The 16,942-nt window shown below is 40.0% G+C and overlaps 1 protein-coding gene across 2 annotated transcripts in view; it reads left to right on the forward strand.

Annotated features, from left to right (window-relative positions):
- The first annotated feature begins 4,560 nt into the window (after window positions 1–4,560).
- The window catches only part of PRPF18 (pre-mRNA processing factor 18), a 49,415-nt gene continuing 37,033 nt past the window's right edge, over window positions 4,561–16,942 (forward strand). For both annotated transcript variants that reach the window (XM_067703878.1, XM_067703881.1), the window contains exon 1: window positions 4,561–4,777. In XM_067703878.1, the coding sequence (XP_067559979.1) occupies window positions 4,712–4,777 (66 nt within the window). In that variant the 5' untranslated portion in view covers window positions 4,561–4,711. The remainder of the gene's footprint in view (window positions 4,778–16,942) is intronic.

Here is a 16,942-nt window from a genome sequence, read left to right on the forward strand (position 1 = left end):
TGTGCTGGTAAATGTTTAAAAACTGGCCCCTGAAGGAAAAGAAGTAGGCACAGATATTCATATAATTTTTACTGCTATACAGGATATGGAGGACAATTTATAGGCAGTAATGAATGATACTGTACTCTTTATTGTAGATTCCATATAGCCAATTGATTCTCATAGAATGCTTTCATTGATTTTTTTAGAACTCTTGTGTTCCCAGCCAACCTATAGTAATAATTGATGAATGCGTCCAGCTTTGACATGAATCCTTATTTAAATTAATGAATAAAACAAAAGTGAAACAACAAAGATGCACGTCAGAACCTCACATGTTTGTCAGTGATGTAAGAGACTTTGTTGAATCACATAATAGTTTTCAAATCCTGGAAGAATATCTCCTCAGATCTTCGTCTTCTTTACTATGTAATGGCTATAGACACGATGCTTTCAATTTCATTTTTATCAGTGGTTCTCAAATGGGGAGAGATTTTGCCTGTCAGGGGACATTTGGCAGTGTCCAGAGACATTTTTGGTTGTCACAACTATAGAAGGGGTGTTACCAGCATCTACTGGGTAGGGTTAGCAACATTTCTACTCCAGAAAAGAATTATCTGGCCCAAGGTTGAGAAACATTTATTAACATTTTTAACGTTTTCCCCATAATTTTTTAAAGCTTAGACAATCAACAAAACAATAAATCAAGTCCAGATTGGTAGCATTTGCCAATTTCTGTGGTGTAAATATTCCCATTATGGCTAATTTCAAGCTACCAACATGAGGTCCTCAACTGTGGCGTCAGGGAAAGACATGCAGTTGTATATATTCAACGTTATATTATATTTCTACCACAACGGTGCAACAGTCATAACTAACTCCAAGAGCATAAATAATAGTAAGATGCAGTAATATAATTAGTAAGTAATAGATTCTGTGTATTTATTACCATTGTTTATAACATAATGTATTTAATTGTTAATAAACATTTAACTTTTAACCGTGGCTATGCTTAACAGCTGACTCCAAAATTCTTAAAAATAGAGCAGTGGGCTCTTGCAGGTCAGAATGGACTGGTCTGGCTCAAGCATGCCACTGGAACGGTTTCCACCACTCTCCAGGTCACACCTTCTGCACTTGCAAAGACTGACTCAATTCCAGTGTCAATTTTCTAGGGCACAGACTCTGGCCCGGATGAGGTCAGCTACCAGCCCACGGTGTGACCACACAAAAGCAGGCCTGTGAATATGGCTGGATCCAAATGGAGCCTGCATCTTCTATTTAGGAAATTTGTAGAAGCACCACTGTGAGCGGGCAGGCACCCTGAGAGACCCCGTAACAGTGCTGCAGACACTGACACAGCTTCCTGCCCCGTCCTGTTTATCAGGACTTCGTGCAAACCTACGTTCTGACTCATCTGCCGCCCGAGATTCCAAAATAATATATTAGATCAGTAGTTCTCAAAGTGTGGTCCCTGGATCCACAGCAAACGCCTCACTTGGGAACTTGTTCAAAAAGCAAATTCTTGGGCTCCTCCACTGACCTTTTCTGGGGGATGGAGACCCCCAGACCGGGTTTCAAAAACTCCTCTGGGTTATTCAGAGGCATGTTGAAGACAGAGGGCTGCTGTATGAGATTTAAAAAAAAAAATTTTTTTTTTCATTTGTTTTTGGCCACACTGCTTGGCTTGCAGGATCTTAGTTCCATGACCAGGGGTTGAACCCTGGCCCTGGCAGTGAAAGTGCCAAGTCCTAACCACTGGACCACCAGGGTACTCCCTATATGAGATTGTAGAGCTTTCAAAAAAGAAGTGACATTCTATCCTTTAGGACAGCAACAAAACAAACCCAGATGGTCCTGAGTAAATTTGGTATTTCCTCCATTCTCCAGAAATGACAGATACTCTCTTAGGATGGGCTATTTCAACAGAAGAATAATCTCATCAATCATATATATATATTGATTTTTACTATTTCTTCTTTTAATTCCTGTGAATACCTTAAATAGCCCCATACATGCTACTAAATTGTATTTATCTTTTATAATTTAACTTTTAGCTGGTAACGTCGTCAAGGGTAGGGATTATATATTGTATTTGGTTTAAGCCACAGAACTTAATATACTACAGAGCTCATAGAAGACATTTAAATATTGATTGAATAAGTATGAAGGTTGAAACAAATTCTCTTTTGTCTGATCCTTTGTTTTCCTTTACTGGCGTTATTTAAAATGTATCATACATAATTTCTAAAGTAGTAGTGCTGAAATTTTATAAAGAATTTCAATAATAATTAAATAAAACAGAAAATGACTGCTCTCTGGATTTTTTTTCCAAATTATGGAATTTGTACAATTATAGTATAAAGAAGAAGAATCACCAGGGTTTCCATTGACAGGTAACAATCTGATATTTGGATGTGTTTCCTTCCAATCATTTTTCTAGGTTTATATGCTTTTCTTACCAAATGGAGACTGTATGCTATTTTTCTAGTTTTGTTATCCTACTTTTTTATTAAACATTATGTCATGAGCATTCTCATATCACTGAATTTTTTTTGAACATACTATTCAATTGTACGTCTGAACTATGACTTACCTAACCATTCCCCCATTTACGACATTTGGATTGTTTCCGACATATCCCTTTTTACATAACTGTTGTGATGGAAGGGGTTGCATATTTGAAAAACGAATACGAGTCCTTAGAATCAGGATTGAGTGTTTCTAAGCTCACTTGGTCATCTTTTTTCCCCTTTTATATTGAAAAGCTTCCTTATCAGTTTTCTTGTTCAAGCACACAACTCTCCTATTCTTCCATTTCAGGCCCTTATCAGGATTTAAAGCGCATGTTTACATAAACATCAAAATCAATGAACGTCTGAAATTTAAAAGGAGCCTTTTTACAGAAGTGACTATCTTCCCTGGTTTACATGAATTATCTCCCATCCGGCCAGCTGTTCCTTCTTCTCTGTAAACTTCCATTACTGTTACAATCACCTGCGTCAACTCTTCAGGTTTTTGTGTCATAATTTCTAAACCCTAAATCAGGAAAAAGCTAATAAATTGTTATTTGCTTATTGAATTATAGGTGACTCAGGAAACAGAAATCCATGTAAGAATGTTACCATGTTTATTCGTTGAAGGAGTTTGTTTTTTTTTTTCGGTAAAAGCTTTCAAAAGCCCTAAAAATTAGCAAAGCATCTTAGCTCAAAGAGTGAATTAACTTCCTATGTTAATTTATTTCTGGCAAAAGTCAGATATCTTTCAGATGAAATATAACCCAATGCACACGTATACAATAAAAATACTTTGTAAATCGAAACAAACCTCTTTTATTTTGCTAAACCATGTCACCCGTTACGAACCGACTGAACTGAATAATATCTTTCCTTTTTGGGTGGGGAAAAGTAACATGTCAAATATTGTTCAGTAATGACTGAACTAGAAATTTAAAAACAGCTTCAATGGCATAGAACCAAAAATAAATGCATTGTAAACAGTTTTTAGGTCTTTTTAAAAAATAAATTTATTTATTTATTTGTTTATTTTTGGCTGCGTTGGGTCTTAGCTGCTGCGCGCGGGCTTTCTCTAGCTGCTGTGAGGGGGAGGGGGGCTACTCTTCATTGCGGTGCGCGGGCTTCTCATTGTAGTGGCTTCTCTTGTTGCGGAGCACAGGCTCTAGGCCTGTGGGCTTCAGTAGTTGTGCCTCATGGGCTCTAGAGCACAGGCTCAGTAGTTGTGGCGCACAGGATTTGTTGCTCTGCAGCATGTGTGATTTTCCCGGACCAGGGCTTGAACTGGTGTCCCCTGCACTGGCAGGCGGATTCTTAACCGCTGTGCCACCAGGGAAGCCCCAGTTTTTAGGTTTTTTAAAAATTAAAATCTCTGATATAATTTTTTCCCCAATTTAATATTGCTTCTTGGGTTGGACTTAAAAAATGAAAATCTCTGATTACATCTCCAATCATCTCACTGAAAATCTTGATTGCTGAACACGTGACCAAAGAGATCATCTCAGTTTCCTGGAGTAAATGTTCAATTATCACCAAGATATGTAAGCAATCTAGAACTCAGGGAGGAGAGACAACTCTACTTCTGAAATGACTTAAATGGATGTAATTGCCTAAGTTTACTGGAAGTTTCACAGGCTAGCAATGAACACTATACTTTTGAGCTAGTATTATTGTCCAGGGTTTTCTCACTCCAGCACATTGATTTTGGCAAGCAGGTAACTTCAGGAACTCCGACGTGGACTTCTCGTATAATAAGTAAAGATCTGGCATTAATGAACATAATTGAGGTGTTTTGCTAAGAAGCTTTTGCACCTGACCTAGCAGGTACAAGTAGGTATAATAACTTTTTTCTCCTTTTAAAATTGAAGTATAGTTGACATAGGTATATAACTTATTAAACAATGCAGCATCGATTTAGAAGACTCGTGTTTCAGCCCACGTTTGTTCACGTATCTACGGATGGGAAACTACAAGCGCGCTGCCGGAGGGCGCCGCCAGGGGCGCTAAGCCTCAGCGGCTTCGTCAACAACAGGCGTCCTGGGGCGCTCTTTCCTCTCGCTCACCTCAGCTTCCGCCGGAAGCGGCTCTGTCAGTTGTTGCCCTTCGGTATTTGGGCTCGCTATGTGTAGTGGGTTCTCGGCGGCTGGCTGGATGAAAAGGCTTGGTTCCGGGAGCCGGAGAGAGAAGAAGAAAACTCGAGCTTCAACCCGGGCAGCGAGATGGACGTTCTGAAATCGGAGATCCTCCGGAAGCGGCAGCTGGTGGAGGACAGGAACCTGTTGGTGGTGAGGATTCTTGGGGTCGTGGGGCGTTGGCGACGGAGGAGCTGAGCGTTTGCGTGGGGGAGGGGAGTCTGGGGGAGGGGAACGGTACTGAAAGGGTCCTTGCCGGATTGGGTTTAGCCAGAGCCCCTCCGCTACCCCGGAGCGGCTCCCTCTAGACCGCTGTGCCCTTGGCAATCACTTGGGAGCCTTTGGGATGGAGGTGTAGGAATTGCAGGAAAACCCGAGATTTTGGCGATTTCCCCTACCCGCCGCCTCACCTGTCCCTTATCCCCGTTCCCATCTGCCGGTATTCTAAGGACGTGCCCCAGTTTTTCTGGCCGTTCACTTCTGTCGTTTTAGGAAGGCTTTGTGTTTTATGTATACTTCCTGTTTTGTCACACAGGATATTACAAAGATGTGGTCCAGGACCAAGACTTAATAAAGTTAATAATTTTACTATTTCATCAAGGAGATAGTTAAGTGAAACGGCCCCCCTCCCCCATTAGTGCTGAGCATTGAAGAATCAGTGACAGCTGGTAGTTTAGTGCTATTGTCTTGATTCTTGTGAAGCATTGCTTTTCACCCTTCGTATAAGTGGGAACAGAGTGAACAGGCAAATAATACCTTAGTACTGAAAATAGTTCTGACCTCACGGACCCTCTCAAAGAGTCTCAAGGACTCCAGGGATCTTGTGGACCACACTTTGAGAACAGTCTGACTTAGGTCTTTGGATGTCGTGTATGATTGATGTTTATGGTGTGGTGCAAGTAAGTTGGGATTGTTAGCTTGGCAGATGGCAGCTTTCATAATCATTGAAACTTTAAAAACAATTAACAAAGTGGAGCTAATTAAATAGAATGTTATTTAGCAAATGCGCGGGAAGCTGGGGAGAGAGCTTGTCCATAGCTGTAACTTGATATTTTCATCTGTAACTCAGGGGCCTTTTTCTTTTGATGAGTGGTTTCGGAGTATTTGAAAAAGCTAATTTAGATGTTGAAATGCATAGTGGGTGTTAGAGCCAGGTGTTGAAATTTAAAGTGCTTTAGAGGGAGAATTGAATCACGAAGAGCTCAGCTCACTCTCAGGGCTTACAGTGCTGTTAGCATAATCACGTTCTTTGTCATGGATATAGACCAGCCTTTAAAAATGATCAATTACAAAAACACTGATTCTACATAATTGTTCTTAATTTATCATCACATATAAAGTGTTTTTCTGGGATGTCTTTCATTTTGTAATTTAATAGTAGATTTAATTACTCAGATAACCCTGGCCAGAAGGTAAGATTGATTTCCCAATTAATACCAGCAAAGGAAATACATGAAATGGGGATTAAAATACTGAAAGTCATAGTTCTGGTAATATTAATAGTAATCTGCAAAGCATTATGCAGAATGCTTCATATCTCATACCTCATATAATTTGTACAGCAGTCCCATAAAATTACTGCTACTCCCATTTATAGATGAGGAAATTGAAGCTAAAAGATTTACAGAATCGCACAGCTAGCAAGAGATAGAGTCTGAATTTGAATCCATCTCTCCCACTCTAAAGCTTGCTCTCTTCACCACTACAGACAGGCTGTTTGTTTATCTCCACCCTGTGAACATAGAACTAGTTTTGATAGGGTTGACCTAACGATTAAATTACTTAAAATTAAATTAACATGTGAAAAGCACCCTAGTATGCCTTCTCATTTGAGCTTTACAACAGCTCTGTTTGGTGCATAGGGCAGTTAGGATGCTCTTTCCACGGATGATGAAGCCATCTTTTTTTTCACTGCCCTAGCCACAGTAAGAAATAAATCTGTATTTTCATCAGATACGTATGAAAAAAGTTTCATGCAACATTTCTTGTCTTAACTACATGTGATTCTATCATGTGTTTCACTGTTTTAATCCATCCTGTTTCATTTTTAAAAACAATTCTGGTTGGGGGTCAGTGAATCCTTTTCATTATCCTTTTCTGTGGCCGGGGAACACCTGTTTCTGTTGTATTGTTTTTCCAGAAGCGCCACCTCCTCTTTGGTCATTTGTAGTGATGTCCCAGCTTTTTTTTTTTTTTAAGCTTTATTGAACTATAGTTGATTTGCAATGTAGTGTTTAATTTCTGCTGTGATTTCTACAGCAAAGTGATTCAGTTATACATATATATTCTTTTTCATTATGGTTTATCACAGGGTGTTGAATATAGTTCCCTGTGCTATACAGTAGGACCTTGTTGTTTATCCATCCTATCGATAGCATGGTGTCCCAGCTTTTTATTGTTAGTCTGAGAGTTGGATAGTAAACACTCAGCTTGTGAGAGCCCCTTTGTTAACCTGTCACCTGTGCTAAGTGCTCTACGTGATGTAACTGCTTGGAGGTAAGTGCGGTGTCTGTATTGCTAGAATGCCAGCGCTTTGGCGCCCCGGTGTTGGTGAGTCTTCATTGAACTGCAAAGCCTCATTTATGTGGAAAGCCAGGCTACTGCACGACTCAGTGGGGCTTAATTAGCAGTTTTATTAGTTGCAGTTTTGAGCATGGACTTTGTGTAGAATTTTAGCTTTGTTTTTTTCTCCAAAATTTTTTGAATATTTCCTATATTCAAGATACTACACTGTGTGCCACAGGATTTTTTTAAAAAAGTAATGCTTGGTCCTTTTCTTTAAGGAACCTACTTTCAGTTTTACAGAGAAAAGAGAAGCCATCAGGCAAGAAATTCCTCACCTTTCCCCTGTTAAAGTGGATGAGATATTGGCTGTATGTTGGGTCAAACCTACCACTTACATGTTGGAGCCCAGCTCTCATCTTTTGTAGCATCATCAGAATCTGAATAGCACTTGTCTCCTTTCTTTCTGTGTCTTCAGTCTCTACTGGCTTATCTCCAGCAGCACTGAGACATACACATCTCTCCCATCTTTTTTTTTTTTTTTTTTTTAAAACACAGCTGTCCTTTTTCTTTACAGCCAAGCTTCTTATTTCCTACTCACTCCTTAACCTGATTTCTACCTGACAGTTGCACTGAATCCAGCCTAATCAGGGGCCGCAGTGATTTCCATGCTTTCTTAACCTCAGCAGCATTTGCACTCGGCTAGTCCACTTTCTTTTTTTTTTTTTTTTTTTTTTTTGCGGTACGCGGGCCTCTCACTGCTGTGGCCTCTCCCGTTGCGGAGCACAGGCTCTGGACGCGCAGGCTCAGCGGCCGTGGCTCACAGGCCTAGCCGCTCTGCAGCATGTGGGATCTTCCCGAACCGGGGCACGAACCCGTGTCCTCTGCATCGGCAGGCGGACTGTCAACCACTGCGCCACCAGGGAAGCCCTGGTCCACTTTATTCAGTCTTCCCTTGACGTCTCTTACCCCACAGCGTCCTGTTTTTCCTTCTTCTCAGGCTGCTTATTCCTGATCTCCTTTACAGGCTGCTTCTTTTTTTGTTTTTTTATTGTTTAGTTTTTATCCCTTAAATGTTGGTTTTCCTTAAAGTTCAGGCCTAGGCTACTTTCTCTTCACACGGAAAATTCTCTTACATTAATTTCATATTCACCTCTAGATTTCAGTTGCCACCTGTAACGGGTTCTTAAGTGGAGCCTTTGGATGGACTTCAGAGTATCCATCAGTTTCTTGAAATATTATAAAAAATTTAGCATGTATGTATACATGTGACCCCTCTTCCCCTCCTCCTGTTGATGATATTATTAAAGGGATGTTTGGGGCTCCCCTGGTGGCACAGTGGTTAAGAATCCACTGGCCAGTGAAGGGGACACGGGTTCGAGCCCTCGTCCGGGAAGATCCTACATGCCGTGGAGCAACTAAGCCCGTGTGCCGCAGCTACTGAGCCTGCGCTCTAGAGCCTGCACGTCACAACTACTGAGCCCGCGCGCCACAACTACTGAAGCCCGCGTGCCTAGAGCCCGTGCTCCGCAACAAGAGAGGCCACTGCAGTGAGAAGCCCGCGCACCGCAATGAGGAGTAGCCCCCTCTCACTGCAACTAGAGAAAGCTGGCGCGCAGCAATGAAGACCCAACGCAGCCAAAAATAAATAAATTTATAAAAAAAAATAAAGCGATCTTTGACAAAAAGGTCAAGAACCAGTCATTTCTGGGCTGGTGAAAATCTCTGTGCCCATTTATCCCTACCACCAATCAGCTGTTCCAGTTCTAAACCTGTTTCATTTATTCAGGCCTTTGAACTTGCCTTTCTTCACACTTGTTCCTTGCTTTGCTTGCACGGTCTTCTGTAATCCTCTCCAGTGCCTCTTTCTTTAGTGGTCATTTAGGAGCCTTTCATGTTTTTTTGGTATAGTCAGAAAACAGTGTGGTAGGGAGTTTGTCATGTTGATACCATGTTGTGACATCTGCAAAGAAGATTTATTTTCCTCAGCATTTCACTGTGAAAAAATTTAAATGTACCGAAAACTCAAAAGAATTATACAGTGAACACCAATACGCCTACCATCTAGATATTGCGATTAAACCTGCGATTAATATTTTAATATATTTGTTTTATCATGTAACTGTCCATCTCTCCATCATTGTATATCCATTCATCAATCCATCTAGCAATGCAGAAAGTACTTTTACCTCAGAATAGTAAAACAGGCAGAACATTTTAGAGTAGTGGAAGGCTGCTTCTCCACAATTTGACGAGAGGCACTCACAAGCTAAGTCATTACTGTTTCACATCTCACAGATGAACCATAAAAGGCTGGGAAACCACTTGAAATGGCCAGAGGTGAGGCGGCTCTTCTGGAACAGCAAATCCATAGACAAATGTTTTCCAGCTGCAGACAGGGTCATGAAGACAATGTACTGATCTTTATGCATTTCAGATTAATTTACAGATATTGATACACTTTACCCCTAAAATGTAATGTAACAATTTTCAAAATATAATTTGGCGGGTATATCATTGACTAGTGTTCAGTGTTTGTTTATACTTTCTTTGGTATGTCAGCAAAATTTTATGTTTGAAGAAATACACAAATCATAAGTGTACCTACCATTCAGTGAATTGTGACAAATGCATATGCCTGTGTATCCCAGTCTGTATCAAGATACAGATACTACCCTCCTTCCACCTTCCAGTCAGTCCCTCCCCCAAGAATAAACTGCTGTACTGATTTCTTTCCACTGTCCCTTGGTTTTGCCAGCCCTATAACTTCACGTAAATGGGATCATACTGTGTACTCTTATATGACCCACTTTGTTTAATGAGAATAATGTTTTGAATTTTATTCATGTTGTTGCATGTATCAGTTGTTTACTCCTTTTATTGCTGAGAAGTATTCCGTTATACAAATAGACCCAGTTTGTTAATCTGTTCTTCTGATAATGGGCAGCTGGGCTGTTTCCAGGATTTAGCAATTATGAGTAAATCTGCTGTGGACCCTTTTGTGCAAGTCTCGTGTTTTCATTGCTCTTAGGAAAATGCTAGGGAGTGGAATTGCTATGTCATGGTGTACATTATGGGTTTAGTTTTATAGAAATCCACCAGACCTTTTTCCAAAGTGGTTGGACCGTGTCACACCTTCACTAGCAAAGTAAAAGGGTTCAGATCTTTACATTGTGTCAACAGTTTGTGTTGTCAGTCTTTAATTTCAGCCATTCTGGTGTATGTAATAAGCCAACTTAGCAATTTTTCATGGTGATTGTTGACCGTATCCTATCTAGGCATATAAAATAGTATAACCTGTTGGAAAACAGTTTGGTAATGTCTTAAAAAGAAAACATAGGCCTGCTACATGAACGAGCTATTCCACTCCTAGACATTTACTCAGGAGAGTAAGATATTCTTTTTTTAAATTAACTAATTAATTAATTATTGGCTGCTTTGGGTCTTCGTTGCTGCCCGCAGGCTTTTCTCTAGTTGTGGCGAGCGGGGGCTACTCTTTGTTGCGGTGCTTGGGCTTCTCATTGCGGTGGCTTCTCGTTGTGGAGCACGGGCTCTAGGTGCGCGGGCTTCAGTATTTGTGGCACGCGGGCTTCAGTAGTTGTGGCTCGTGGGCTCTAGAGCGCAGGCTCAGTAGTTGTGGCTCATGGGCTCTAGAGTGCAGGCTCAGTAGTTGTGGCTCGCAGGCTCTAGAGCACAGGCTCAGTAGTTGTGATGCACAGGCTTAGTTGCTCCGCGGTACGTGGGATCTTCCCGGACCAGGGATCGAACCCATATCTCCTGCATTGGCAGGCGGATTCTTAACCACTGCACCACCAGAGAAGCCCAAGATACTCTTATTATAAGAGCTAAAAGCTTTATGGTTTCATGTTTTATAAAAAACAGTTAAAATTTTTTTTGAATCAGTTTCTTTGTATGATGGGAGGTAGGGGTGTGTTTTATTGTTTTCCATGTGATTATCCATTTGTTCCAGCACCATTTATTGAAAATATTTTTCTTTTCCCTTTGGTTGCTTTTGGCATCATCAAAAATCAGTAATAGTTTAACTGTGGCTCCGTTCTGGGTGCTCTGCTCCCTTGTCCTAATCTGTTTGTTGATCCTTATGCCTGTGCCACACTGTCTCGATTGCTGTCGCATTCTGGTGAGTTGTAATGTCAGGAGTGTAAATGCTACCACTATTTAATTTAATTTTATTTTTATTGAAGTATAGTTGCTGTACAATATTATATAAGTTACAGGTATACAGTACAGTGATTCACAATTTTTGAAGGCTGTATTCCATTTATAGTTATTATAAAGTAATGGCTCTATTCCCTGTGTTGTACAATACATCCTTGTAGCTTATTTTATACCTAATAGTTTGTACCTCTTACTCCCCTCCCACTATATTGCCCTCCCCCTTCTCCTCTCTCCACTGGTAACCACTAGTTTGTTCTCTATTATATCTGTGAGTCTGTTTTTTTTAAAATATTCACTAGTTTGTTGTACTTTTTAGATTCCACATACAAGTGATATCATACGGTAGTTGTCTTTGTCTGTTTCACTTAGCAAATGCCCTCCAAGTCCATCCATGTTGCTGCAAATGGCAAAATTTTATTCTTTTTTATGGCTGAGTAGTATTTCATTGTGTATATATACCACATCTTCTTTATCCATTCATTTGTTGATGGACACTTAGGTTGCTTCCATATTGTGCTATTTATTTTTTAAGCAGCTGTATTGAGGTGTAATTGACACACAGTAAACCGCACATATTTAAAGTGTACAGTTCGGTGAGTTTTGCCATGTTCACACCCGGATGCTGTCACCACAGTGAAGAGAGTGAACATGTTCATCTCACCCCAGTGTTTCCTTGTGCCCCTTTGTGATCCTGCTTTCCTGCCCCGCCTGTGCCCTGCCCACCCTGTCCACAGGCTACCGCCCGTCTGCCTTCTGTTACTTTACATTAGTTTGCATTTTGTAGAGTTTTATGTAAACAGAATTTTTCAGTATGTTCCTCTCTTACCTGCTTTCTTTCAATCAGCCTAATAATTTTTTTTTGCGGTACGCAGGCCTCTCACTGTTGTGGCCTCTCCCGTCGCGGAGCACAGGCTCCGGACGTGCAGGCTCAGCGGCCACGGCTCACGGGCCCAGCCGCTCCGCGGCACGCGGGATCCTCCCGGACCGGGGCATGAACCCGCGTCCCCTGCATCGGCAGGCGGACTCTCAACCACTGCGCCACCAGGGAAGCCCCCAGCCTAATAATTTTGAGATTCATTTATGCATTTGTCTGTATCAAGACTTCATTATTTTTGTTACTGAGCGGTATTCCACCATTGTATGGCTATACCTCCATTTGTTTATTCATTAGCCTGTTGATGAGCATTCAGATTATTTCCATTTTTTTGGCTATTATGATAAAGCTGCTGTGAACATTGGTGTACAGGTTTCTGTATGGACATATACTTTCATTCTCTTGAGTAAATGCCTAGGAGTGGAGTGGTTGGATCATACAGTAAGTGTCTGTTTAACTTTATTTTCTTAAAGACTTTGTAAGATTGGTGTTATTTCTTTCATACATTTTTACATAATTTTATATGTAATGATATAAATATATATGATTATGAAGTACATAGAATTCACCTGTGCAGGGGAGATTTTGGTATAGTTTTCTATTTTGGATGGCATCATTGAGAATACATACTGCCTAGCTAACAGGATCCCTTGACAGTTGACAGTTCTTTCACTTTGAAAATCATTGTGTCTCTTTAAATTGTGTTTGAGTGCCCAACCATTAGGTTTATTACCTCAGGCTCTTTAAGGCTTATTTGCATTCTTCAGCCAGAAACGGACCCTGCCCTGTGGTTCGTGATCTCACACGTATTGCTCTGCTTTGGATGTCCAGGCTGTGTATTTGTTAGCTCTCCAGTGTCTTTTTGTAGAACTCTTGATGATGTTTGTGTTTCATTTATATAAACACTAAAAACCTTAATCTGATTGAAGGAATGATGATTCTAATTAATGAAATGGTGACAGTCATGTTGCCTGTGGTTTTTAAATTTTGACTCTCCCTTATTAGTGTGGGCCGACGTTTCCGGTGATGTGGTAGAAAGACTTGTACTCTTTAGACCCGCAAATCTCAGTTTATAATCCAGACAGTACAGCTTGGACAAAGTCCAAGAATAACATGTATGAAGCACCACACAGGAATTAGTTTCTGTCTTTAAAAGGAGAAGTGCTCTTTATACCCTTTTCAACTCATTTCTAAAATCTGCAGGAGTGAGAGGCCCAAAGGAAAGGTCAGGTGCTTTAGGAGAGAGCCCAAATAAATGTACTGTCAGTTCACATGGTGTCTTAAAATCCTTACCAGCCACTTTCAGACTTGTGTTTGTAGGGTTCTGTTATATTCTGTCGTTAATTCAGCAAACTTAGAGTTCAAAATCTTTGAGTATAGCCAGAAAGGAAACTAAATTTGTGAAATGAGTAAACAAGTACTAAAGTCTCATTGGGGCTCCATTACTAGAGAGCTCTTTAACTTTGGGCAAGTTCTCTACCCTGCCTGACTTACCTATAAAGGGGGGTGTATTATTAATGCTTACATCCTACAATTTCAATTCTGTCATGAATGTATCCACCATACTTTGTATTTCAAAGTATGTTTTCAGTGTGCTTTATAAAATAATGTTTTATAATTAGAAGTCACTGCTTAACTTGCTTTTCTTATATAAACTGCTCTTGTTTCTAAACAAAAGTGTGCAGAGTGACGTCTGAAACATGGTAGGGAACCTTTTTTTTTTTTTTTTGCGGTACGTGGGCCTCTCACTGTTATGGCCTCTCCCGTTGCGGAGCACAGACTCCGGACGCGCAGGCTGAGCGGCCATGGCTCACGGGCCCATCCGCTCCGCGGCATGTGGGATCTTCCTGGACCGGGGCACGAACCCGTGTCCCCTGCATCGGCAGGTGGACTCTAAACCACTGCGCCACCAGGGAAGCCCCACCCTTTTGTTTTTGACAACCTTTTGTTGCCTTGAAGTGAGGGGTCACATAGTATGAAGCAAAATGTTTATATTTTTCTCACTAGGACTCTTTAAAATGAAAAGCAAATTAATTTTCAAAAATTAAATGTATTGTTAATAGGTAATGCATTCAAATGATTCAAAATTCAAAACATACTAAAGGGTGTACAATAAAAAGTTTCCTTTTTACCCATGTCCCTCAGCTGTACAGTTCACCTCCTCCAAAGCAGCTAACATTATCAATTTTGGGGTCTCCTAGAGTTATTTCATGCATATAAAAGCAAATGTGAAGAAGCAAATATCTTTTCTCCTTTTTGAATACAAACGGTAGCATACTAGATTCACTCTTCTGCACTTGCTTTTTTCATTTATAAAAATATAGAAACCACTTAATTAAAAAAAAAAACCCTCCTTTAACAGAAACCGAGGAAACCCTGAAATTGAAACAATAAAGAACTATAGTAACCAATATGAAAGTTACTGGAAAACAGTAAATAATAAAACAATAATTAGGGCAAATAGTGCATTAATAAATTGTTTATTTGTTCTAATGTTCTAATTGTTCTAAATGTTCTAATAAATTGGAAAATCAAAGTGAAATAAGTGACAAAAAAACAAGAAATAGAAAATCTGAACAAACCAGTAGGTAAGGAAGATACAAGAAAGTTGTCTGACAGCCAAGGGAAGAAAGCAATTGAAGAAGGAGGGAATTAGCAGTTGACTTGAAGATCCTTTAGTTTTGCACCTTGGAAGTTAGTTATGACCTCAGGGGATTTTTCATTGGAGCATTAAGAATGGACTCCCAGTTGTTGGGCAGCTGCAAAGAGAACTGGAGGTGAGGAAATGGAGACCGAATAGAGAAATGTTTTATTGTCCTGCTGTAATTGGTACTTAGCATGATACCCAGCACAGAGTAACGAATTTTTCCTTTAAGGTTGCAGAGTCTTGAACATATGTAAGTGATGATCATTTGTGCCAGTAGAGGAGGAAAAGGTGAAGATGCAGAAAATAGATAACTGACTATGAGAAAGGCAGGAGAAATTGAGATCTGGAAGACAGCTGGAAGGGGTTGGCCTTAGACAGGGCGAGGGTTTCCTCTTCCATTCTGAGATGCAGAAGGGATTGGTGCTGGGAGGAATTCGGAGTTCTTGTTTGCTGGCTTCCCTTTTCTCTGTAGAGTGACTTAGTCATTTGCTGGAAATAAGTGGAGAAGTAAAGGGCTTAGAGGTTTGAGAGAATGGAGAATGAATAATGATCAGTGTGGACAATAGGTGAGAAAGATGGGTAAATACTTCAGGATCAGTGGGCAGCATTGGGACGCAAGTGGTTTCCCAGCATTTAAGAGCTAGGTGCAGGCGTGGACAGTGCCAGCAAGTGGCCTCCTGTAGGACAGAACACTTGTCGGTCTCAGGACCCCTTTACATTCTTAATTACTGATAGCTCCAGAGAGCTTTGTTTATGTAGAATGTATTTATTGATAATTACTCTATTAGAAATTAAAACTGGGATATTGAAAATGTATATTTATATTCTCTGTACAAGTACAGTAAAAAATCCATCATGTTAGCGTAAATAATACATTTTTACGAAAACTCTGTTTTCCAAAACAAATGAAATTTAGTGAGAAGAATGGCATGTTTTACGTTTTGCAAATCTCTTTAATCTCTGGTATATAAGAAGACAGTTGAATTCTCCTGTTTCTTTTTTCAACCTGTTGCAATATGTTCTTTTTGTTCAAGTACGTGAAGAAAATTCATCCTGAAACAGAGGTAGTTGGAAAAGGGAGTATTTTAATAGCCTTTTCAGTAATTGTGGACGTTTTTCTTTGATACTACACCAAAACTGGGTAAGTGGTAAGTTTCTTAAAGATTAGCTAAGAGCTTAGATTCTGACACATATCAATAGACTTTTCGTGTACTAAAATCCATTGACCTGTTCTGCTCTAGATATATTCTGATTTATCCTGGTCATAGATCTTTTGCCTGTGCATGATTTTGTGAACTCTTGCCTTTGTTAACATCATGAGTTTTTTCTACTTTGCTGAGTTATGCAGATCTTCTAAATGTTGATGTGTTTCATTAGACAATATTTAAAAAATTACATTTGTTAATGTCACCACTGATTTCATCAGAAAAGCCTTTAAGTATTGGGAAGCCATCCAGTTCACAGTGAGGGATACCACTTTTCTACCCTTCTGATTTTCGCTTGACAGGTGGAATTTTATCATAGGCAACAAATACTATCATTGTTTTCCTTTAGGTGACAGGTTTGCTTTGTTCAGTTTTGAGAAACTGTTTGCCAGATATGCAGGTCTGAATAATCAACCAGTTTGCTTTTCTTTGAGAGGACTGTCCTACGCCATTATATAGTGGAAGTGCTTCATATATTTCATTTCATTTCGTCATACCAAATATTAAAAGGCCATGTGCTCCAGGGATGAGATTTAGTAAAATTGTACGTTATCAAGATATTCTTAAGAGAAACTGGCTTTTTTATTTTCCTGCAAGTGCATGGTGGTGAAGAATACAATGACCACTGGTACATAAACTTAGCCTTCATTTATGCTAAGGTTCCAGTAGTTTTCGTCACCATTGCTTTTGTACCATCAGTGCAGGTCTGAGCACAGTGAAAAAGGGGTGGGCACATATATCTTAGTATTATTATGAAAATAAATTTTACCTAGTGGAACCTCTGAAAAGGTCTTAGGGACCCCCCAGAAGTCCACATTTTGAGAATTGATGTTCAAAGCGTAAGGTTTTGTTAGGTGTGTTCAATGGAATTGAGAGACGGTAGTAAAAGATACCATAGTTAAAGGTTGGACCAT

This window comes from Pseudorca crassidens, chromosome 1 (genome assembly GCF_039906515.1).
Source record: "Pseudorca crassidens isolate mPseCra1 chromosome 1, mPseCra1.hap1, whole genome shotgun sequence".
NCBI lineage: Eukaryota > Metazoa > Chordata > Mammalia > Artiodactyla > Delphinidae > Pseudorca > Pseudorca crassidens.